General features: G+C 39.7%; 1 protein-coding gene across 1 annotated transcript; it reads left to right on the plus strand.

Moving 5' to 3' along the window:
* The first annotated feature begins 326 nt into the window (after nucleotides 1–326).
* LOC127647651 (myosin heavy chain, fast skeletal muscle-like) lies at nucleotides 327–20522 on the plus strand. Its single transcript, XM_052132034.1, is given in 39 exon segments — nucleotides 327–530; nucleotides 1747–1890; nucleotides 1974–2130; nucleotides 3976–4003; nucleotides 4113–4224; nucleotides 4319–4411; nucleotides 4489–4552; nucleotides 5466–5564; nucleotides 5649–5752; nucleotides 5848–5986; nucleotides 6217–6335; nucleotides 6438–6587; nucleotides 6749–6919; nucleotides 10586–10895; nucleotides 10970–11052; nucleotides 11155–11242; nucleotides 11364–11481; nucleotides 12263–12386; nucleotides 12501–12637; nucleotides 12731–12986; nucleotides 14182–14424; nucleotides 14517–14693; nucleotides 14768–14913; nucleotides 14991–15081; nucleotides 15179–15568; nucleotides 15651–15777; nucleotides 15857–15975; nucleotides 16087–16283; nucleotides 17092–17275; nucleotides 17402–17567; nucleotides 17695–17819; nucleotides 17901–18209; nucleotides 18712–18915; nucleotides 19001–19126; nucleotides 19203–19373; nucleotides 19459–19563; nucleotides 19680–19775; nucleotides 19878–20012; nucleotides 20165–20522. Coding segments are annotated over 39 exon segments (5835 nt in total). The 3' UTR covers nucleotides 20189–20522.
* Nucleotides 20523–26111: the final 5589 nt, after the last annotated feature.

The raw sequence follows: 26111 nt of genomic DNA on the forward strand, positions 1-26111 counted from the left end.
AATAAAAGGACTCCTTCTGCTCTGCTCAGGAGACAGTCAGCTGGTGATCACTGGTGGTAAGATCTCACATTTGAGTATTACATTCAGTTTGGGATTATTGGACAAAGTACATTTGATACAATTAAATATATTTGAATGTTGTTCATTATGTTTTTGCCATTGTTTATCTTGCAAATACGTTTTACTCTTATAATTGGTGAAAATTAACAAAGGTATAGACCTCTTTTTACACACATTTTCTGTTCTGTTCTTCCTCTTTGTGTTTCTTTCATTTTTATCATTACATTTTTATATTTGCCAATATTGTTTTCCAGTTTTGTGACATCATGAGCAGTGATGTAGAGATGGCCCAGTATGGGCCAGCCGCAATCTACCTACGCAAACCTGAGAAGGAGAGGATTGAGGCTCAAAATCGTCCTTTTGATGCCAAATCCGCCTGTTTTGTTCCTGATGCCAAAGAACTGTACATTAAAGGCATCATCCAAAGTAGAGAAGGAGGCAAGGCTACTGTTAAGACTGAAGCTGATGAGGTGAGACTCGTGAAATCAATTCTGATTGGGGCTGTCAATCAACTCATTTTTAAAATCAAATGAACTACATGACATGCCAACTAATCAAAAAAAAAAAAAAATCACAATTAACCCTATATCAATATTTGCTAAGAAATAAAGACATATTCAATAAGTAATACATAATAATTAAAACCATTTTAAATGTAATAATTCAGATATTCAGATTGAAATACAGGATATTGCATTTTTAAAGCAGAGGAATAAAGCATTGATTAAACAAAACAAAGGTTGGCTTTAGAAGTCATTATATTGTTCGTTTTAATCTTATATCATGGGGACCCATTCTTGCATTCCATCTGCGCTATTTTAATTGTCGCTCTAGGTACATCTGAGTCAGACGGACACTTTTAGAGCATCTCAGAGGGTTTTAGCATCATACAGGACGCTGAGTCAAGATAAAAGTAGTTGAAACTTTGAAAACCGCGTTTTGAGATCCCTGTAATCCAGCTGTCAAGAATGCGTCCTGTGTGACTGGCTCTCATTCTGGGGCTACGCTACTTGTGAAGTTTGTTGAGACACGCTGACTGCCCCCTGCTGATGCGGCTGATAAAACCACACTTATGTCAAGCTTGAATTGCTCAGATGGTTGGAAAATACTTTATTAAACAGCATTACACTGTGGAATGAAAACTCATTTCTATCAGAGAAAAATAAACTGGCTGCTAAAGCAATTCTTAACTGATGGGGACTCACAGGTCTGCTCTGATAGGGTCGCAGAGAGCAGGGAAAACAGGGCTAAATGCAAATAATAAAATGCGACCATCCATACAATTGGGATTAGCTGAATAAATCACGTTTTGAAAGGAAGGAGAAAATGCTTCCCATTTCTGAAAGTGTTAACATCAAAGACTGTGTGTCTAAACAGTCAGTATTTTGGTGCAAATTCATGTGACACTTAATAGAAGCTAGCCAAAAAGTGGATGCCAACATGGACATATTTACTGACAAAAAACAACCCAGACACATTTCATTCGAGTTCACTTGCTGCATGGATGAACATGGTAAGTGACAACCATCATGATTTGTATTGTAAGGTTATTGCAAAATAACAAAAATAATTTTTTTCCAATTCTGGAAATTTTGTTTACTTTTGGATGATAAACTATGTTGGTCCTGAAGTAAAACCAGTCGATAACCACTACTCCAAAGAGTGACATGACACTGTTTTCTACAGATAGTGACAGTGAAGGATGAGGACTGTCACCCTATGAATCCACCCAAGTATGATAAAATTGAGGACATGGCCATGATGACCCACCTCAATGAGGCCTCGGTGCTGTTTAACCTCAAAGATCGTTATGCGGCATGGATGATTTATGTAAGTAATGGCTAGGTCTTGAAAATGGTCTGGCAAGAGCACCCAGTATCAGTTTAATAAATCTCTGTGATTTCTCTCTGCAGACCTACTCTGGATTGTTCTGTGTCACTGTGAACCCTTACAAATGGCTCCCGGTGTATAATTCAGAAGTGGTGGCGGCTTACAGAGGCAAAAAGCGCATGGAAGCCCCACCACACATCTTCTCTGTGTCTGACAACGCATATCAAAATATGCTTACAGGTGGGTCGAACTCAGAATTTGAACAGCAGTACATAACGGAGGTAGATTTAATCAAGCAATGAGCTTTATAAGCTGCCTTATTACTTTTATAAGACACAGAGATGATTAAAGACACCAATGTTTGATGAATGATTAAATCTAGTTTATAGATTGTTGGTGGTGTAGTGGGCTAAAGCACATAACTGTTAATCAGAAGGTCGCTGGTTTGACCCCCACAGCCACCACCATTGTGTCCTTGAGCAAGGCACTTAACTCCAGGTTGTTCCGGGGGGATTGTCCCTGTAATAAGTGCACTGTAAGTCACTTTGGATAAAAGCATCTGCCAAATGCATAAATGTAATGTAAAACAGATAGTTCTGACTCTAAATTCTGATTGGATGAGCCATGTTCAAAGTCATAAAATAGCCAATGTACACACACATGTACTCACAAATAAATAAATACAAATCTCTGGCTGAGCTTGACTCAGTCAGTGGTTCCACGTGTTTGAAATGAGTGTTCTTAAATTAAAATGAACATGTAATTTCAACCTAACTGAAACAAGTAAACCCAACCAAATGTGACATGTCAGAATAACTCAAATGAAACTCTTTTAGAGATATGCTAGATATGCTAGCTAGTTTCAGAAAATGTTAGCATGCTAAATAAATTCTGGTGGGAAGCACTACTGAGTGCAACTTGGGACCCACTTTTAGGTGGCCTTAACTACTATATGTACTTAACCATTTGACACAGTGTATTTATTATGTACATATATGTTGAGCATTTAATTACATTTAAAGTACTTGTACTAAAGTACATTTGCAGATACATTGTTAACTTTACCCTTATCCCAACCCTTACGTCAAAACCTAACCTAACCCCTAATCCTAACTCCTAAACCTACCGTACCTCAACCTCAGTAGCAGTAAATGTGGGAATTTTGCAGAACAATATGTAATAACACAGTAAATACATAGTCTTGTATGCATTTAATGTTAGTATATAGAAGTTAAGGCCACCTAATATAAAGTGCCACCGCAACTTGATCACTGTATGGTTAGCTAAGCAATTGCTCAATGGATAGAGCAATATGTTTAATACTCAAAATGTATTGGTCCTCAACCAAGGCTGAAACTCAACTCTTCACCATGAGGGTAACCCCCAAAACTACAACATAACAGAAATTCTTCTAAATCTCAACATAACAATACAGTAAACATTAACAGTTATCTCCCTTTATATTCAGCTTGAACAAAGACACATATAATAACACTACATTTTAACATTTATCCTTCCCGTCGAGTCCCATGCAAAGCATGCTGGGGACGAGTTTCAGTTATCCAAACCAAATTATTTATGTTGTCCCAATGCAAAATGGATTAAGTAAAGCTGAGAGTTTTTGAGTAATTTGGTAAATGGTCTGGACTTAGATAGCGCTTTTTTAAACTTAGCGGTAGTCAAAATGCTTTACACTGTGACTCATTCACCCATTCACACTCACACACCAATGATGGCAGAGCTGTCAAGCAAGGTGCTAGCCTGCCATTGGGAGCAACTTGGGGTTCAGTGTCTTGCCCAAGGACACTTCGGCATGTGGAGTGCTGTGGGCCAGGAATCGAACCACCAACCCTGCGATTAGTGACTGACACGCTCTACCACCTGAGCCAATAGTAAAAGTGATTATCTTTTTGAGTGATATAAGTTTCATTTATTTAGACAAAATAAGTGTCAAATTTACTACTTTTGGAAGGTTATGCAAAATATAAATTTTATAAATGCACATATTTTTTGAACTTTGTTGTCTTGTATCATATTGGAATGAATAAATAAGAAATCCCCTACTTTGTCCTTTCTCATTTGTAGACCGTGAGAATCAGTCTGTCCTGATTACGTAAGTCATGATCAGTGGATTTCACTGTGCAATAACTCTACACTCTCAAATGATAGATGATGAGCTGTGTGTCTCCAGCTCCGTAACAGTGTTACTGTGTCATTCCCAGTGGAGAATCTGGTGCAGGAAAGACCGTGAACACCAAGCGTGTCATTCAGTACTTTGCGTCAATCGCAGTCTCTGGAGACAAGAAGAAGGAGGCCGTATCGAGTAAAATGCAGGTGAAGTATTGATCACGGTGTATGAGCACATAGCTGAGCTGGATTTCAAATCGAATTGTATTTAGCTGAAATCTAACATGTATGTCCCTCACAGGGGACACTGGAAGATCAAATCATTTCAGCCAATCCTCTGCTTGAAGCCTTTGGGAATGCCAAGACTGTGAGGAACGACAACTCCTCACGCTTTGTGAGTTCAGCTGTTGTGCTCTCTTTCTTTAAGAAGTTAATTAGAATTTGTTTACCTAAAGTTTCACAATCCAACAGGGTAAATTCATACGAATCCACTTTGGAACAACTGGAAAACTCGCCTCGGCAGATATTGAAACATGTAAGTCTTGTTAGAAGTAAAGGTAATGGTAATGTAACTTTGTAAGACATTTTTACACTGCTTCAACAGGGTTGAAGGAAAAGTTCATTCAACACACTGAATCTTGAGATAAGGGACAAAACATGAACAAACGTCCTATTTATGTTAAAAATCTAGAAATACAGAAAATGGTAAATCTAATTTTAATATAATGTTTTTAAACGCATGCTCTATACTTGGAAGCACATGTTACGTAACCTGTCCTTAGAAAGAGGTCACGATATTAAAATGTTAAAGTGTTTAAAAATGCAATAAATTCATAAATATAAATATCAAATGAAAGATAGGGATCTGTAAGATATCAAACAATTCACAAAGTAAACTTTATATTTTCCATAAAAAAATGTGTGTCCTCACTTTGTGTCAACCCCGTCTGATTTTGTCCATAATCCTGAATAAATCAGACAATGTCATGGCCAGCTTTAACTCTGAGTTTCCCCACTTCCTGTTCATGGTGGATGCAACAGTAGGACACGTGCTCTGGTAAGTTTTATATTTAAACAAACAATGTTTAAGTCTGTGGTCACAGCTTCAACATGTCAACACCGTCATCCCAATATGATAATTTCTGTTAGTAATTTTGCCATTTGAGTTTAGGATAAAGATGCATCTTTCACTGAGGAAAAAACTAAATGGCTCCCATGTACAACACATGGTTAAGATTTTCAGAAAAAAGAGCGTTTTTATAAAAAACGTTTCCCTTACATGGTTTGTTAGCTGAGACCTTTGCATACAAATATATCCATTTCAAATTAATTGAATATTAAAAAATAAAAACTTAGATTTTAAACATGCTTTGTCCCTTATCTCAAGAATCAGTAAAAAATAATAATTCTGTTTAAAACACAGATCCATTTTTTTTTTGTACATCTAGATTTGCTGGAGAAGTCCAGAGTGACCTTTCAGCTATCTGACGAGAGGAGTTATCACATCTTCTATCAGGTCACCACAGGCCATAAGCCAGAGCTGATGGGTGAGAGTTTCATACAAAATTCGAAATAATTACAAAACAGCTCTTTTCCCCCCCCAATTGATAACATTTCACGGTTTTCCATAGACATGCTTCTCATCACAACCAACCCCTATGATTTCCCCTTGATCAGTCAGGGTCAGATCACAGTGGCCAGCATTAATGACAAAGATGAGTTGGAGGCCACCGATGTGAGAATAACTCAGCACATTCAAGACTCTTATTCCCTTCACAGTCGTGTAGGTAGTTACTTATTTCTCTAAATCTGATTCATTAAATTCTCCAGACAGCCATTGACATCTTGGGCTTCACCTCTGACGAGAAAGGCAGCATCTATAAGTTGACGGGTGCAGTAATGCATTATGGGAACATGAAGTTTAAGCAAAAGCAGCGTGAGGAGCAGGCAGAACCTGATGGCACTGAGGGTAAGCCATATCAAAGCCCCCTTTTATAGTAGGCCTATCTATGACATCTTTTTTCAACACTAAACTATCCAAATTAGACAAATATGTTTACACTACTTCATCATTTAGCAGACTTATATGCAAAGTCCTAAGTCCAGGCTACACCACCCACACTACACAATTTGAATGAAAAATCAAATCAATTATCATGACATCACATGCATTGTGTTTTTGTGTTTTGGCTGTTACAGTGGCTGACAAAGTGTCTTTCCTGATGGGACTGAAATCTGCTGACTTGTTGAAAGCTCTTTGTTATCCCAGAGTGAAAGTTGGGAATGAGTATGTCACCAAGGGACAAACTGTGCAACAGGTACATGTCTTTTATTCATGCATCTTTGCTTTTGTGGTGGGATTGCATGAAAAAGACAGCAGTAAAAGACAGTACTTAACTGTCACTTCTAACCCCATACAGGTCACGAATTCAGTCATGGCTTTAGCAAAGTCAGTCTACGAAAAGATGTTCTTGTGGATGGTCGTCAGAATCAACCAGATGCTGGACACCAAACACCCTCGATCCTTCTTCATTGGAGTTCTTGACATCGCTGGATTTGAAATATTTGATGTGAGCAAGAATTAGTTTATGATGAATGTGTCAGGCTGTCGCAGCTGTGGGAGGCTCTGGTTATGAAAACAGATTAAATTAGGCTTCTTTAGTGCTTCATGACTTATGAAAGTTAATTTGTTAATGGCGAAATGATTCATTGTTTGATTGTTCTGAATTAGTTCAATAGCCTGGAGCAGCTGTGCATTAACTTCACCAATGAGAAACTGCAACAGTTTTTCAACCATCACATGTTTGTGCTGGAGCAAGAAGAATACAAGAAGGAGGGCATAGACTGGGAGTTCATAGACTTTGGAATGGATCTAGCTGCCTGCATTGAGCTTATTGAAAAGGTAGGCCATCATCATCAACTGGGAAGGTGCAAAAGGAAATAAAATATCAGTAGTAAATACTAGTGCTGTCAGTCGATAAAAAATATAATCGTGATTAATCGCAGATTTTGAAAGTGCTGAAATGTGACTATACACTCACTGAGCACTTAATTAGGAACACCTGTACACCTCCATATTAATGCGATTATCTAATCAGCCAATTATGTGGCAGCAGTGCAATACATAAAGTCATGTATATATGGGTCAGGAGCTTCAGTTAATGTTCACATCAACTGAATGGGGAAAAATCGGAATGATTTTTGGTGCTAGACGGAGTATTTCTGTAACTGCTGATCTCCTGGGATTTTCACACACAATAGTCTCTAGAATTTACTCAGAATGGTGCCAAAAACAAAAAAAAATCCCGTGAGCGGCAGTTCTGCAGGCGGAAATGCCTTGTTGATGAGAGAGGTCAACAGAGAATGACCAAAGTGGTCCAAGCTGACAGAAAGGCTACAGTAACTCACATAACCCATCTGTACAATTATAGTGCGCAGAATAGCATCTCAGAATTCACAATATGTTGAACTTTGTGGCAGATGGACAACAACAGAAGAAGACCCCATCGGATTCCACTTCTGTCAGCCAAGAACAGAAAACTGAGGCTGCAGTGGGCCTTCCATCTGATTCATCAGACCAGGCTGTTTTTCCAGTCTTTAACTCTCCAGTTTTGGTAAGCCTGTGCCCACTGCAGCCTCAGCTTTCTGGTTTTGGCTGACAGAATTGGAATCCAACATGGTCTTCTGCTGTTGGTCTTTGGAAGGCAATGCAGAAATGCAAATTTTCTTAAACAAGGAACACAACAACATCTCTGGATCTTAATTGACATCTTAATCTTTCGTTGGATAAAAGTAAACTACAGTAACAATATTACCACATTCAGTTTAGGAGTACCTGAGCTGGTCTCTCTTTCAACACTACGATTATGTATGCTGGAGGCGGGCCTATTCAAATAAACCACATGCTGAACCCCACGATGTGGCCGATTTCAAAACAAGTCATTTTTGTTGAGTAGAAACAATATATACACCTTTTGATGAGGAGAGGAAGGGGAGAGGAAGTTTTGAGCTCTGAAACTCACAGTATGTTTTATAGTGCAGCAGTGCCGCCGCTACCTACACGGATACTATGCAGTCTGCGTAGGGCACCAACTCCCTAGGGGGGCACCAGAAAGTCCACAGGCTGCCCTTACTTGCATTAACCATTTCTAATACAAACATAAACATGGTCGGATTTTAAAAGCATGCTTATAATAAATGTTTGAATTATAACATAAAGACATCGGAATGTATTCTGGTGCTCTTTTACTCATCTGATGCACAATAGCACTGAATTCAATGCAAATAAGTAAATAAATTATATAGAATCTGTAAACAAAATCTTTCTTATTCGAATATTTATGTACCTCATATGTTATAATAGGCGTATAGCAACTGTAACAGCATAAGGATGGGCAAGGAGGAGGCGGAAACCAGCTGAACAGTCAACATAAATTTCTAATGAAAAACTCAACATTAAACGAATAAAATAAACCATAACACAAACAGACACACACAACGTGGCCACGTGTATCTCTCTCCCCCTAACCGGCGTCTCCGGCCATCACTTATCTCGCTCTCCCGCTGATCAGATGATTCAGCGTCAGCCATGCTCCATCACGGCCCGGCCACGCCTCTCCTCCTGTATTAATATACATTAATTAATATGTAGGCTAAATAACATTGTCTTGGCATTAAAAAATAGCACTTCAGCAATTTATTTGGACTAAGCTCGTAGTAAAATATCACATAAAAATACTTTTTACAAGCAATGTTTTACTACAATTGTGGACAAACGAATTGCTGAACCTCACTGCTTTTTTTATTGCAAGGATAATATAAGTACAATAATACACAAATACACAAAGTATTCCTATAGCTGTGCTCGTTTTCTCACCATGCACAAGAAACCCTGAATTCAATCCAAATATGCTATAATGAAAACAAGAAAAGCCTGTGAGCCTGTTTTCTTTGATGTAATTTTTATATGTTATGCATAACATTTTCTATACATGTTTTTCTTTAAAGTACATTTTTCTATGTGTATTTATATAACTGTACCTTGTCAAAATTTGTCATGATTTTGGTGTGAATAGGTCATATGATATCTTACTGTTGCATCAGAACTGGTGTGTTGAATTGTGAAATTTCACTGGTACTGGTCCTGACTAATGTCCACGACAATGAACATTTAAAAAGTAGGGCTGCAAATGAATAATTTTTTTTTCTCGAATTAATTATATGATATGTAGAATAATGAAGAACAATTGGTTTGTAATAATTAATATAATAATAAATATAATATACTGTATAATAAGTATTATAATTTAGACAAGCATTTAGACAATACAAAAAGTGGCTTTAAAAGTATATCATTGAAAATACATATACTGTATAATTATCTGCCTACTTCTCTCTGCACAACTTTTTTTTTAAAAATTGTTAGTCTATTAACTCATGCGTCATCAGAGGTACACTTTTGGAGTGTCACACTTTGGTTGCATCACTTCTCACTAGTTTTCAGCATCTCTTGTCATAAGCGCTGTGCTTTTAGAATGCTGTATCAAGTTAAATGTAGTTTGAGACTTTGAAAAACACATCTAGTGAACCCTGCATTCTGTTGTGCATTGTCCAGCTGTCTTTAAGCACTAGAGCACATCATCTTTGGAAGACTTTGCAGCCTGTTACTCTTGTTGGTTTGACGAGGCCCATTGACTGTACTGGAGTCATGCTGACTGCCCCCTACTGCCACAGATTTGCAAAAACATTAAGGTTCATTAAGGTTCATCAAGCTTGGATTGGTTAGATGATTCCTCATTACAGAATTTACGTATGTGTCGGGACATGGGGGCATGATTATTTGTGTTACTTTTAGCGCTTAATTTTTCCTATAAATTCTAAATTAATGTGCTAATTTGACAGCCCTACTAAAAAGCTATTTTAGCTATTGCTGAAGTTATTTCCCCCTCATGGTTGTCACTATTTACAGTATGAGATCACATTACCAGTCAAATTCTACTCACTTGTTTTCGATAACCCAAACACTTTCAGCTGTCTGCTCATCTGTTCCATTGGATTACATTTTTATTATTTCAACCAATAATGCATAGAATTTTGTGATATCACAAGTAGTAAAATATACAACTATGCTGCTTCTAAAACTAACCAGATGAAGGCATTTTAGTAGACAAGATATGTTGCAAACACTGGATTCGGACGTGTCTTGTTGACTTCCTATCTCCATATACATCTTGCAAAGGCAATATTTTTCAGCTGTCGGTTGCAGCCTTAGCGTACCTTCAAATAAAGAAACAAAATCTGCACTCTGATGTTATTACTCAATATTACATTCAAAGAGTTTATTTTGTCAACCTCACAGGTCTTCATTAGGTAAAAATGTTGCACTTAATTTAAATAAATAATGGAGCTGTAACATATGTGTACATGCATTGGGTCCTGAACCCTGTACCCTACATGGATTGGATGTTCATACTTTTCTAGAATTTTTCCACCTAACTCAAGATGTACTGTATGTACCAAGTCCCTTTTCCCATTGCATTTCTAATGATTGAATTGTGTTGTCTGCCAGCCCATGGGAATCTTCTCTATCCTTGAAGAGGAGTGTATGTTTCCAAAGGCAACAAACACTTCCTTCAAAAACAAGCTCTATGATCAACATCTAGGCAAGAACAATGCTTTCCAAAAACCCAAGGCAGCCAAAGGCAAGGCTGAGGCTCACTTCTCCTTAGTGCACTATGCTGGCACCGTCGACTACAACATCAGCGGCTGGCTGGATAAAAACAAGGACCCGTTAAATGAGTCTGTTGTTCAGTTGTACCAGAAGTCATCAGTCAAACTGCTGGCTAACCTGTATGCCTCCTTTGCCTCTGCCGAAGCAGGTAAATCATTCAGAATCATTTGAGGAAAAATACAACAATTAGTTAATCAATCCGTCACTTTTTTTGTTCCACAGAAGCCAGTAGTAGTGGAGGAGGAGGCAAAAAAGCTGCCAAGAAGAAGGGCGGCTCATTCCAGACAGTCTCAGCTGTTTTCAGAGTATGAACACCCAATATTAGCCCATATGGATCACTGAGGGCTTCAATATTTCCTTTCTCTTGTTAGTGTTTGAAATTTCATGAATTGTTTCACTGCTGACAGGAAAATCTAGGCAAGCTGATGACCAGCTTGAGAAGTACACATCCTCACTTTGTGCGTTGCCTGATCCCCAATGAGGTGAAAACCCCAGGTACATGAATAAGATTTATCTCAGCACTTTAAAGTCAACCAAAATGTAATCTAAGATTTTATCTTAGATTTGAACTAATTTATGGTTAAATAATTTCTGTTTGATCTGTTGACTCAAACAGGGATAATGGACAACCATTTGGTTATCCATCAGTTACGCTGTAATGGCGTATTGGAAGGAATCAGGATCTGTAGGAAAGGTTTCCCCAATAGAATCCTGTATGCAGACTTTAAACAGAGGTAATTTAAGTAGAATTATCAATAACTGTGTTCCAAAACCTAGTGAGCTGCTTGCTAAGCATTGTAAAAGATCATAGGTACACTCCCGAGACAACTTCTAAAGGTTGGCAACAATGTGATGGTGCCTTCTATGATACCTTGTTTTGGTGAAAATCTAAGGCAGCATTCCACACGATAATTTTTTTCAGATATTTCCCTTGATGTTGTAATAGTGATTTATTTTAATGAAGAATTAGAATTAGCATTAAAATACTTATTTTGTGTGGGCCATCTGCATGCCATATTAGGTAGGCTACACATCCAAACCAAGTTGAAAACTGCATTCCTGAATTACTTGTTAATTATTTATGAGTGAATCAAGACATTGACCCTCTTAGCAGCATGAAAAGCTAATCTTATATTAAAAGTTTGAATAAATGATCCACAGAAAGCATTCTACGGATGTGTCTGTGACTGCTTACAATGCTCAACCTCTACGGAAGGGGATCAGACTTGAATGGAACACTATTCATGTTAATTCATGTTAATTGTGGCAGCTGTTATTTTTATCTTGAATATTTATTTGAGTAATACTTAAGCCCTGTGCTAACATCAAACACTTTTGGAATTCATTTAGCTCTATTTTGTTCCAAATCAGTTACTTGTGAGGTTCTATTTTGGTTAGGATGCTGCCTTAGTAGACAGCTAGGCAGCACACTATGTTTAGGGAAATAACTAATTTATTGGTTCCATATCAAATGAATATTCCAAAGATCTAATGGCTATAACATCATGATCATAGGTACAGAATCCTTAATGCCAGTGCTATCCCTGAGGGACAGTTCATCGATGGCAAGAAGGCTTCTGAGAAGCTCTTGGGATCAATTGATACTGATCACACACAGTACAAGTTTGGCCACACAAAGGTACAGATGTATCGTCATTCTGGTGTCAAACTGCAGTTGCTGTCACAGTTTGTTGTTCACTTGAACATTATTACAAACATTTACAATTAGATATTAACAAAGCTTCTTTAACAGGTGTTTTTTAAAGCTGGCTTGCTGGGAACATTAGAGGAAATGCGAGATGAAAAATTGTCATCTGTAGTAACTTGCATCCAGTCTCTTTGCCGTGGATACCTCATGCGGAAAGAGTTTGAGAAGATGTATGCTCAAAAGTATGTTTTCAGGAATGGTGTGGAATCTCAAATGGAATGATTTTACTGTACTGTTGTACGTTTGTCAGATGTAAAAGGTAATCTTGTTTCCAGAGATGCTGTGTATACTTTGCAATACAACCTCCGTGCATTTATGAATGTAAAACACTGGCCATGGATGAAGCTGTTTTATAAGATAAAGCCTCTCCTGAGGAGTGCTGAAACAGAGAAAGAGATGACCACCATAAAGGAAGATTTTCTGAAGTGCAAAGAGGGTCTGGCTAAAGCCGAGACCAAACGCAAAGAGCTAGAGAAGAAAATGGTCATCTTGATACAGGAAAAGAATGACCTAATCTTACAAGTCCAAGCTGTGAGTGCTTGTGTTTCTTTAAGTATTTATCTTTAAAGGAAAATAATATGTCTTTCATTTGAAGCATCCTGTGTTTAAGAATTCATACATTTGTCAGAGCAGTTGATTAGCGCTTAGTGTATGTGCACAAATAAGAGGAGTTATTTCCCAATCCCATTCCACCGACTTTTCACCGTCATTTCCTGCCCTTTCTGACTAACAATCAGTAAAAAGTGAATAAAACAACCAAATCAATCATGTATTTCATAGTCAGTGATGGAAAAAATCCAATCTGATTTAAAGGTGAAGTGTGTAAATTTTCTTTTATGTCAAAATACATTCTACTTTCCCAGTTTGTTGTTCATTGACAACTATAAGTGAGCCAATCGTGGGTTTACCTCACCCAAAAGTATAAACAATGAGCTGCCCAGGCACTATCAAAACATTGATGTTTTTATTTTGAGCAGCCCGCTCAGCTCCACCAATTCAGTTCTAGCTCAACCAATAGTGTGACATTGGGGCGTGGCTATATGGTTCAGCCGGGGGAATATGAACAACCTTGGCGAATGTGTACAGAGGACAAGAAATTGAGGTAGGCCAAAATTCGAAGACTTGCTAAAAGACACAGAGAATGGAGTAAAACCAGAGTGAACATTGGCGTTCCATTTATAGGAAAAGGTGGAGGATGCACACGCACACACACACACACACACACCACCACCACCACAAATGATGAGATCGCTCTGGCAAACGAGTGCTCCAATCATGAGATCGCCGTGCAAGTTGCTAATACAACGCCACCTCCACACATCAACAACAGCGATCTTGCCTAGGACACCAAAATGATCAGAAGCGCTGTCATTACACTTACTAATAGTTACCAGAAGAACCATTCTACCTCTTGTGCTAGATCTCCAGGACACCTGTCTGCCTTTCAATCTGGTGATGTTATTGGATTCCTCTGCCATGCTTTTTGTATGTTATAGTGATCTGGTTATTACGACGTTTATAATTTATATTTAGTATGGCCTATTTGTTCATAGCAAATCAGAGAGTATGAAAGGGCAAGATGATTCTAAAGGGTGTTGCCAAAAGTTGTTTGAAAACATACTTTATTTTTTAAATTCCATTTGTTGCCACTAGTAGCACAGAACATACACACTTCACCTTTAACACTATTGATAATTTAAATAATATCTCATTCTACTGCTTTTAGGACAGTGAGAATCTCATAGATGCTGAAGAGAGGTGTGAAGGTCTGATTAAAAGCAAACTCCAGCTGGAAGCCAAGCTGAAAGAGCTCACAGAAAGACTGGATGATGAAGAAGAAATCAATTCAGAGCTGTCGGCAAAAAAAAGAAAATTAGAAGATGAATGCTCTGAGCTGAAGAAAGACATTGACGATCTTGAGCTCACCTTGGCTAAAGCGGAGAAAGAAAAGCATGCAACTGAGTATAAAGTGAATATTTGAATAAATTATTATTTCTGATAAATTCACCTCTTCTAACCACAAATCCTCACAAAGTAACCTCAATCAATGGTTCTTCACAGGTTAAAAACCTTACAGAGGAAATATCAAGTCAAGACGCAAATATTACAAAGGTAACCAAGGAAAAGAAAGCCCTCCAAGAGGAACACCAACAAGTTCTTGGTGATCTCCAGGCTGAGGAGGACAAAGTCAATACTCTGACCAAAGCCAAAACCAAGCTTGAACAACAAGTGGATGACGTGAGTAATGTATAACATTCACAAAAACACTTAAAATGTTTTGCTATTTGTACACTAATTTGGATGTAAATTAGCTTGAAGGTTCTCTTGAGCAAGAGAAAAAGACACGCATGGACCTTGACAGGGCCAAGAGGAAGCTGGAGGGGGACTTGAAAATGTCTCAGGAATTCATCATGGACCTGGAAAATGACAAGCAACAGTTGGATGAGAAACTCAAAAAGTAATATGGCTGTTAAAAATGTATGAACATGCATCAGTAACACTGTATATTAACCATTTCTAAAATTCATCTTACAGAAAATACTTTGCAATCAACCAGCTCTTAAGCAAAATAGAGGATGAGCAATCAATGGGTGCCCAGCTTCATAAGACGATAAAAGAGCTCTATGTAATATGTTTTGCTGTAGTTTCACAGCATTACTCTCACCTTCCTCCAGACATGACAAGGCTCTATATTTAAAATTGATCTTGCTCTCGCATTAAAGGCTCGCACTGAAGAATTAGAAGAGGAGATAGAGGCTGAACGTGCAACTCGATCCAAGGTGGAGAAGCAGAGATCTGATCTCTCCAGTGAACTTGAGGAGATCAGCGAGAGGCTGGAAGAAGCTGGTGGTGCCACTGCAGCTCATGTTGAGATGAACAAGAAATGAGAGACCAAATTTCAGAAAATTCAGCATGATCTTCAGGAGGCTACCCTACAGCATGAAGCCACAATGGCATCTCTACGAAAGAAACATTCCGACAGCATGGCAGAACTTGGAGAACAGCTTGACAACCTCCAGCAAATCAAGCAAAAACTGGAGAAAGAGAAAAGCATATACAAGATGGAGATTGATGATTTAGCCAGCAACATGGAGGCCATGGCAAAAGCCAAGGTTCATAAATTTTAGTTATTCACTTTGTACCATCTAAAAGGTATGTGAAATGGGGTTTGTCTAATATGTCTGTAAATGACAGGTGAACCTGGAGAAGATGTGTCACAATCTTAAAGACCAGCTCTCTGAGTTGAAGAGCAAGAATGAGGAGAACTTGTGTCAAATCAATGACCTCAACTTCCACAAAGCTCGTCTCCAAACTGAAAATGGTAAACAGTGATTCGACCGTAACAATTAATTTTATGTGATTTTATCTGATACATTATGTCTTGTTTTCTTGTTCACCAGTGGAGAATTCTAGGCAAATTGAAGAGAAGGAAAGCCTAATTTCACAGTCAGTAAGGGGCAAACAGGCCTTCACTCAGCAAATGGATGAACTGAAGAGACAGCTTGAGGAGGAGTCAAAGGTAATGAAATGCACAGGGCAATGTGACTACCGTGCTACCAATATAAAAAAATTGGTTTTGAACTTTCACATACTAAATAAATAATATATTTTTCCTTTACTACACTTATAGGCTAAGAATGCTTTAGCCCACGGTTTACAATCAGCACGTCATGACTGTGATCTGCTGAGGGAGCAGTTTGAAGAGGAACAGGAAGCCAAGGCTGAGTTGAAGCGTGGGATGTCCAAAGCTAACATTGAAGTATCTCAATGGAGAACCAAATATGAGACTGATGCCATTCACCGTACTGAGGAACTTGAGGAGGCCAAGTAAGACAGGCTTGATTTGTTAACAAAGTACTGTAAAGTACCCAAGTAGGACATGTTTCTAAATATCCCAATATCTTTTTTGGTCTTAGAACAACATTCCTATTAACTATTCCTCGATAAACTAAGGAACTGCAGTAACTAAGGATAGAGGAACATGTCCTACTTTTGTAAATCACATTGTGCCATGGCAACATGATCTCACTGGAAATCGATAGGCCCCTTCTGAATGTTCATGTACCTTGAAATTGACTATTCTGACAAATTACTGACAAGTGCCATTCCCCATTAGATATTTTTTGCATCAATTCTGAAATGTTTACCGTCCCCCTAAAGTGTTACTAATGGCGTGTTGCATGAGCAGTCTCCAAGACACGGTTTCTAATCTCATGTAAACAAGGATATAATTGCATTCACTCCATGACACGTTGAAACCAGAAAGAAATCACATTAAAAAGGCAAGCGTGATTCGTAGGTTGCATTTTCACTCTAAAATAAAAAAAATTCTGATGGTTAGGTTTAGGTTTTGGGTTTGGGTTAGTGAGTAGGGTTAATAAAATAAGCATTCCTATTTACTGTATTGAATCATTTACAACAAAACGCACAACTTGCTTTTGGCACCACCATGTGGACATTTAACTGGAAACTGGTTAACCACACTTGCATTTTCAGCCACTGGGGGTAGTTCTTTTGACCTCTTGTCAGATAATTTGCTGTGTGATCAGTCTGGCCATGGTGGCACTTGCCTGGTGAATAATGGTTTATTGTGCGTTCTAAGAAATGTAGGTTATTAATACGGCAATCTGTGCAGGAAAAAGCTTGCTCAGCATCTCCAAGTAGCAGAGGAACAAATGGAAGCCTCAAATGCAAAGTGTGCTTCACTGGAGAAAATCAAGCAGAGACTTCAGTGTGAGGTAGAAGACCTTATGATAGATTTGGAAAAGGCAAACAGCTTTGCAGCTAGTTTAGACAAAAAGCAGAGGAATTTTGACAAGGTAAGTAAAATATTAATTCAATTGCTTCACAACCATTTGGAAGAGAATCATAGAGAATTACCTTCTGAAAAAGAGTCACAATAAAAGCAGATGAGTTTATTAAAGAAAGTGTTTTTTGGCCAATAGTTACTCAATGAATGGAAACAGAAGTATGAAGAGTCCCAGGCAGAGCTGGAAAGTGCTCAAAAAGAATCTCGAGCATTGAGCACTGAGCTCTTCAAATTGAAGAACTCTTATGAGGAGACCTTGGACCATCTTGAAACTCTCAAACGAGAAAACAAGAATTTGCAACGTAAGTAGCTAAATGGGTTTGATTAAACATAGCACATCCTAAATAATGTGTATAACTCAATCTCCTGAAGTTGTAAAATTAGCAGTGATTCCAATAATGTCAGCATTTATCTTTGACTCATTCACAGAGGAGATCTCAGATCTTACTGAGAAGATAGGTGTGACTGGAAAGAGCATCCATGAAGTAGAGAAGGCCAGGAAGCAAATGAAAACTGAGAAATCTGAGATACAAGGTGCTCTGGAGGAGGCAGAGGTAAAGGAATGTCGGGTGTTTGTAATCAGATAGATTCAGGTGAGGTTAATGCTCCAACGGATTTAAAATTATCTGTTTCAGACATCACTGGAACATGATGGATCTAAGATCCTTCATGTCCAGCTAGAGCTCAATCAGCTGAAGGGTGAAATGGACAGGAAGCTAGCTGAAAGGGATGAAGAGATTGAACAGCTGAAGAGAAACAGCCAGAGAGTCACAGAGTCCATGCAGAGCACTTTGGACTCTGAGGTGAGAAGCAGGAACGATGCCCTGAGAGTCAAGAAGAAAATGGAAGGAGATCTCAATGAGATGGAGATTCAGTTGAGTCATGCCAATCGCCAGGCTGCTGAAGCCCAGAAACAACTTAGGAACGTTCAAGGACAACTCAAGGTGACCTTTTTATTGTAGTTGATAATGGCCTTTGACCTAATTAGAAATAATTTAACATTCACTGATGTTGGAGCCATGGCTCTGTGTTTAGTGGATGTGCCTCTGAGAGGTTGAGAATTAGTGCACATGTAGATGATCCATACAAGTGAGTTCAAGTGTGGCCTGCAATGTGTTCCAATCCCATTCCTTATCACTCTGCTCATTATATGTCATTTTCTAGTTAAAGTGTCTAATAAATGACGCAAAGCCCCTTGCTGAAAAGTCCAACTTAGACCAGCATGGTCCAGGCTAAATAAGGATGGTTTAGTGATGCTCTAGCTGGTAAACTTAGCCATGTTTTTTACCAGCAAAACTCAGCTGATAAAGCGGGTTGAATAGCATGGACTAGCTTGAAGCTAGTTGACCACGTTTAAACCGGTGGTTAAACTAATTTAGAACAACATGTGCTGGTGACCAGAATAATACAAATATGATTAGTCCAATTTGGTCCATGTTTCAACAGGATGTTCAACTGCACCTTGATAATTCCCTCAGAGGACAGGAAGACAAGAAGGAGCAATTAGTGATGTCTGAACGCAGGAGCTTGCTGATGCAAGCTGAGATTGAGGAACTCAGAGCAGCTCTGGAGCAGACTGAGAGAAGCCAGAAAATTGCTGAGCAGGAACTGACAGATGCCAGTGAACGAGTGGGACTTCTGCACTCCCAGGTATGTAAGGGCAGTGTACAATATTACCTATGTATATAAAATTCCATGATTCTTTGATGGAGTGCTATCTATCTCTCATTTTCAGAATACCAGTCTTCTGCACACCAAGAAAAAGCTTGAAGCTGATATTTCCCAGCTCCAGGGTGAAGTGGAGGACTCTGTTCAAGTGTCAAGGAATGCCGAGGAAAGAGCCAAAAAAGCTATAACTGATGTGAGTATTCATTTAGCTTAAGTTAAAATGCTCTACTCTGATCCTTTGACTTATTTCTGTCCTTATTTCCTCCAAGGCTTCCATGATGTCAGAAGAGCTCAAGAAAGAGCACGACACCAGTGCTCACCTTGAGCGAATGAAGAAGAACCTGGAGGCCACAATCAAAGACCTGCAGCATCGTTTGAATGAAGCAGAAAACCTAGCCCTAAAGGGTGGAAAAAAACAACTTCAAAAACTTGAGACCAGGGTATGTTCGGGTTTGATCATAAAATATTTATACAAACACCTGATACAACTAAATGTTTTTCACTATGTTGGTACCTGCTGTCCAGGTCTGTGAGCTGGAGAATGAGCTGGATGCTGAACAAAAGCGTGGAGATGATGCTGCGAAAGTTGTCCGTAAACATGAAAGAAGACTGAATGAGCTTACCTACCAGGTATGGAGTAGATGCAATCATATCCAACAGAGGACAGTGGTTAAGTAAATAAATCTTCGAATAAGTCTGCAATGGAACTTTGAGTATGTTAAATGTATGGTACTGTGTTTATACAGTCTGAGGAGGACAAGAAGACTGTTAACAGACTTCAGGATGTGGTAGACAAGCTTCAGATAAAAGTAAAGGCCTACAAGAGACAAGCAGACGAGGCTGTAAGTTACTTGACAGTACATCTAGATGACTTAATATATATTCAAACTCCATAAAGCACAATGCATGGTTGCATTTAAAGTGGACTCTATGCATTTTTGAAGGAGGAACAAGCTAATGTTCATCTCGGACGGTGGAGGAAGGCACAGCATGAGCTTGAACAGGCTGAGGAGAGAGCAGACATCGCTGAATCTCAGGTCAACAAGATGAGAGCAAAGAGTAGGGACCAGGGAGCAAAGGTTGGTGTAATGTTTCCCTTGAGCTTTATATGGATAAGCCCTGTCAGATGCTTTTCATAAATGCCCTGCAATGTGAGATGTGAGTGTTGGGAGGGTCTCTTACTTACCGGAACTCAATGGATGATATAAATCCTTCTTCTCTTTTTAAACAGGGGCAAGAAACCCAAATGGAGTGAAGGATTCATGATCAATGTGTCTTTCCTTACAAGCAGTATTTACAGGCAGGAGGTGAAAGCATTCACAATGGGTTTCACATTCACACCAAACTTTTAGCACCATTCAAACTCTTAAAAAGTTATGTGCCCAAGACTCTGTCCTTAAATTATTTAATGAGGTTTTGAACTACCTCATTCACCCAATAAAGGATTGTGGATGATGTATTTGAATAAGTGAATTGAATACTAATTAAATAAGCAACAGGCAAGGCACTAGCCTGGCATTGGGAGAAACTTGGGGTTCAGTGTCTTGCCAAAGGACACTTTGGCATTTGGAGTCGTGTGGGCCGGGAATCAAACCACCAACCCTGCAATTGGCAGCCGACCCAATCTACCACCTGAGCCACAGCCGCCCCATAAAATTCTAATGTATTCCCCACTCCATTTTAGCCCACTCATGTAATTACTTTGATTAGATTAATTGAACTGACACACAAGTACATATATGCATTAAATATTTGTACTCAAAATAAAATATTTGCATGATGTTTAATTTAGAACTAGCTTGTGTTGACAATTCTTAACAATCTCAATTATTTATGTACATGCAAGTCCACAAGACTTACAATATCCTTAATATTCAGTGTGTGTTAATGCCTTAAGAAGTTTCTCATACCTACATCATAACTTTTTTCAAAACAAGGTAAAGTCATTATTGAACTAACTAGGCAAAACAAATTATTATTGTCCTCACATCATCACCAATTGTCCAGTATTCATTTTCTCTGCTCTTTTCAACCATAACACAAGCCTTGGAAATGCCTCATGCTTTTTTAATTACATTTACTTTGAATTCTTAAGAGGAGAAATACAATTTCACCATTGTTTAGCATTGTCTTGACATTAAATTAAGATCCAAATTCTCAATGTTTTAATAATTGGAATGTTTCAGGTTTTTTTTGTGTTTTGTATTTTCACACACAACTTACTGTAAAATACCAGTATGCCAGTATTTATCATTTAATGATACAACTGCTGTGTATTGTGCTTTTGTACTCCATTCTCACTAAGCATCTACAGCAGTGTATGACTGATGGTGACAAGCTGTTATACTTTTGTCTTTCAATAAACCTAGAATCTCCTCTCTTTCAGTGACCTGTGCCATGATATACAGGATAAATAATGCACATACCAAGTTTAAGAGTTTTTAATATATGTGTGCCTTTAAGTAGTCCATATAAAGTTTACATACCGGTACATTTACATGGCAAAACTTTTACCAAGTGTCATCTATAAATAAAGTCCAGCAGTTTCTCTGCAGCTTTCTTAATGTTCACCCATACAAATTGTAAGTTGAAGCATTCTTCATGTATCCTTTAAGAACACTCTAACTATTCTAGAATAAATAACTTCTGCCTTCACATACAAGTTATGAGTCATATGCTAAATGGTGAAATTGGTTGATTTTAAGCTTGTCCTTAGAAGGACATTGTCCTTGTAAGCTTGATGTCAACCCTGATTTCTCCTTTGTAAACAACATAATGCACAATAGTTACCAATCAGATTGAGATGACTCACTTTGCCCACACAATTAAAGCAAATTACCCAACTGAAGATGAATAACCAGGCCCAAAAAACTCTAAATGATTGATTGACAGAGGAATGGTTGCTTTAATTTGAAGTCAACATGGACAGAAATACTTCATCTTCCAAGGATTGCCTCTTTAACACAGATGTTTTACCCATGTAGCACTGAAACAGATCCCAATGCTCAAAACTCGCTTTCCAGCATCTTTGAAATCCTGGATCTGTTGTTTTATCAAGTGTGATTTAGACACACAGCTTTAATCACTGGTGCAGCTGTTCTCACCTTCAATTATGATTGTGTTAATTAAACTGCCGCCAAGTTTACTTCCGAGTACAATGTCACAGTAAGGTGACTGTGCAGCAGAGGCAGCTTTGAATCTATAGTGTTATTTTAAGCTTAGTGGGGAAAATGATACAGGAAGGCTTTTGTTTCAAACTAATTAATCGCTTGACTTCTCCTGACAGGCATGATAGTTTCACACTTGCCACAACAATTAGTCAGTGCCAACATTTGCAGGGTTTGTTGCATAAATAGGGATGCATTCAATACACTGGGACTGATCACATCAGATCAGAGAGAAAAAGCTTGAGATAACAATATGGATAACCAAACCAGTGATATAGGCAAAAAATAAACAAATAATAATAAATGCACATAAATAAGTACATGAAGATCTATGCTATGTGAAAGATACAATGTAAAAAGGTTTAACCCTCAGATGCATGGTCACTAGAGAGGACAGATCAAGCCACTTTAAACCACAAAGGGTGTGATGTGAAATCCAAACCATGGGTGATTACCTTTTACTATTGCCAAAGTCTCTTTCAAAGCAAGTCGGTCCATTCGGCGGCCATCATGGGAATGCTCCCAGGATGCTTTTTCTTTGGATACAAACGGCATTCATGTGGAGCTCTATCGACTTGAATGGGGAAAGACCGAAATCTCCAAAATGGTTGTCCATTATTATGATAAAAGAACATATTTCAAATCAGCTGTAAAATCTGATAACAATTGTTTCATAAATTGCACTTCTGTAGGACAGACCACGCAAAGTAGATTTCAGAAAAGTCAGGCAAGAAAGTATTATCTTTAAAAACTCAATTTCTCAAGCTGGTCCAGCTAATGCACATTCTCGCATTAACGGTTGTCTGAGTTGACGATATCTGTATCTGAAAGTTGATTGGCTCTTTTACCTGTAAGGCAGGACTTCCTGGTCTACATCCACCATGTTGAGCGTTTCAATGGCCATGTCCCAATACCCCAACTTGCGGAATTGGCCTTGCCTACTTACCTACTTGTCTTACATATTTTCGGTGTTTGGCCACTATTGTGCAAGTATACGTGAAGACTGCGAGTGTGTGTATGTATGACTTTTGATCGCACGTTGGGACATGATGTTGGTGCTGGTTGTGACAGCTTTTTTTGGATTTCACTCAGCAGAAGACTTTGTATATTATTTTTAGATGTAATCATGGAGAAAATACACAAATTTCATGGTGAGGTGTGGCTCCTGATCGTGATGAACTCTGGGATACACTTTACCGCTCCGAAGCGGTATTCGCACTAGTGTGGATTTAGTGTGGGTTAAGATTTGACATGTTTTAGACATGGGACAGTCTTGAACACTTTCTTCCTGTCACTTGCATGTGCTCTCAAGTGGCCAAGACCACAAGTGTGGGTGTTGGGATAGGGCCAATATCAACTGTTTATTTTAATACAAGTGCCCAGTCCAGGCTAAACAGTCTCTGCCATTACTCACATTACACACTTCTGTTTGACTCTCCTCTTCATATGTTATTGTATTTTTCAACATGGCTAACACACCAAGTACCTCAGTTATGGACATATGTGTACTCTATAAATATTAGGAATAATTAGACAGACAGATAAACAGTTAGACACACAGATAGATAGATAGATAGATAGACATACAGACAGACAGATAGATAGATATTTGTTATCCGTTTTTCTTTAAAAAAAAATTTGATTATGCACAAGTTTCTTCTATCAGCTTGTAAACTTCATCTATCTTTATTAAGCCCAGGTGCTGTTGGAATCCTAACAAGTGCTTACATCATAAGGGAAGAACTTTACTCTTTCTGAATGTCTGGTTACTCTCCCGTACAATGATTGTTGACATTAATGGTCTCCTCTTAGTTCTTAATGATGGTTTACAGTGCTGTGTTCTGTGCTTTCACTGCAGTGGGAGTATTTTGCCCACGGATAGGTTTCTGTAACTAAAGAAGCAATGCTAACATGTCATGTCTTTCAAAATCCTTGCAGCTTTCATTCCACCCCATTCAGAACAGAACAGTGTTAATGCAGTCACGCTTGTTTGTGTGCACAGTACACATATGCAATTCAAGACGGATTAATATTAACCAAAATGCATTCTGTACATGAAGGGATATTTTGTCAGAATATGCTAAATTCGAGAGACAAATTCATCTCCAAACTATATCTATGTACACACACTTAAATGTATTTACATTAACAAAACCAGATGTTTTATTAAGAATATGGCTCTAATTGGAATCTCTGACCCACATTAGCATTCGAGTGTTAATATATTAGAATTAGGAGCTTTATAGTGTTCAGTTCCACAGCATATTGGTCTGTGTTGGGGAAGCTACATTGAAACTGTAGCTTCCCAAGCTACAAGGCTACTGTCACGACTGGGGTGGAAGCAGGACAAGACAGACGAGAGGTGCGGATCCAAACGCGGTTTTATTAAATGATAATAGGAGAGACACAAAACACTGGAACAAAAACAAACGGTCCACGATGGGAAAATGAAATCAACACACGAACACGAAACATCCACGAACGATCAAACATGGGCACAAGAGCAGGCATAAAACACTGGAAACATGGAACATCACATACAACGATCGACAAAGACTGAACAAAGAACCAGGTTTAAATACAGGAGGGAACAAACAAGGGAATGAGGGACACCTGGAGGAAACAATCAGGGAAAGCTAACCAATCAGGGGAACACCAATGAAACTACAGAAGACTACAAAAACCAAACAGGAAACTGGAACTAAACTTCAAAATAACAGTACAAAAACAAAAGACAACAGTGAACGTGACAGAATCCCCCCCTCAAAGGATCGGACTCCAGACGATCCTAAAATAAAAATAAATGACGAAAAAAACCCCCACAAAAAACAAAGTGAGGGCACTAAGTGCAGACAGACAGACCAAGGGGGCACTAGGGGCAGACAGACAGACCAGGGGGGGCACAAGGTGCAGGCAGACAGACAGTCCAAGGGGGCACAGAGGGCAGGAAGGCAGTCCAAGGGGGCACAGAGGGCAGGCGGGAAGTCCAAGGGGCAGGGACAGGTTCAGGAGGCCTGGGAGGTGGCCATAGGACACGGACAGGTTCAGGAGGCCTGGGGGGCGGACACAGGACAGCCATGGGGAACTCCGAGGGTGGAGCCATGGAAGACCCAGGTGGCAGAGACATGGGTGGCTCAGGAGGTTGAACCGTAGAAGGCTCTGGATTCAGAGTCATGGGAGGCTCAAGAGGCAGAGCTGTGGGAGGCTCAGGAGGCAGAACTGTGGGAGGCTCAGGAGGCGGAGCCGAGGAAGGCTTGGGAGGCTCAGGAGGCAGAGCCGAGGGAGGCGGAACCATGGAAAGCTCTGGAGGCTCAGGAGGCAGAACTGTGGGAGGCTCAAGAGGCAGAGCAGAGGGAGGCTTGGGAGGCTCAGGAGGCGGAGCCGAGGGAGGCGGAACCATGGAAAGCTCTGGAGGCTCAGGAGGCAGAGCCGTGGGAGGCTCAAGAGGCGGAGCTGAGGGAGGCTCAGGAGGCGGAGCCGAGGAAGGCTCAGGAGGCGGAGCCGAGGAAGGCTCAGGAGGCGGAGCCGAGGAAGGTTCGGGGGACTCAGGAGGCGGGCCGTGGGAGGCTCAGGAGGCGGAGCCGTGGGAGGCTCAGGAGGCGGAGCCGAGGAAGGTGGTGCCGTAGGAGGCTCTAGAGGCGGAGGCCTAGAAGGCTCTGAAGGCAGAGCCGAGGGAGGTGGTGCCATAGGATGCTCTAGAGGCGGAGGCCTAGAAGGCTCTGGAGTCTCTGGGGGCCGAGCCGTAGGAGGCTCGGAAGGCTCTGGAGGCGGAGCCGAGGAAGGCTCGAGGGAGCAGTGGAAGGCTCAAGATGCCCGGGAGGCAGAGCCTGGATGGCTCGGGAGGGGCTGGAGCGAGCTGGGAGGCTTGAGGATGGCTCGGGAGGCGGAGCCCTGGGTGGCTCGAGAGGCGGAGCCCTGGGTGGCTCGAGAGGCGGAGCCCTGGGTGGCTCGAGAGGCGGAGCCCTGGGTGGCTCGAGAGACTTGAGAGGCGGAGCCCTGGGAGGCTCGAGA

Source organism: Xyrauchen texanus, chromosome 8, assembly GCF_025860055.1.
Source record: "Xyrauchen texanus isolate HMW12.3.18 chromosome 8, RBS_HiC_50CHRs, whole genome shotgun sequence".
Taxonomy (NCBI): domain Eukaryota; kingdom Metazoa; phylum Chordata; class Actinopteri; order Cypriniformes; family Catostomidae; genus Xyrauchen; species Xyrauchen texanus.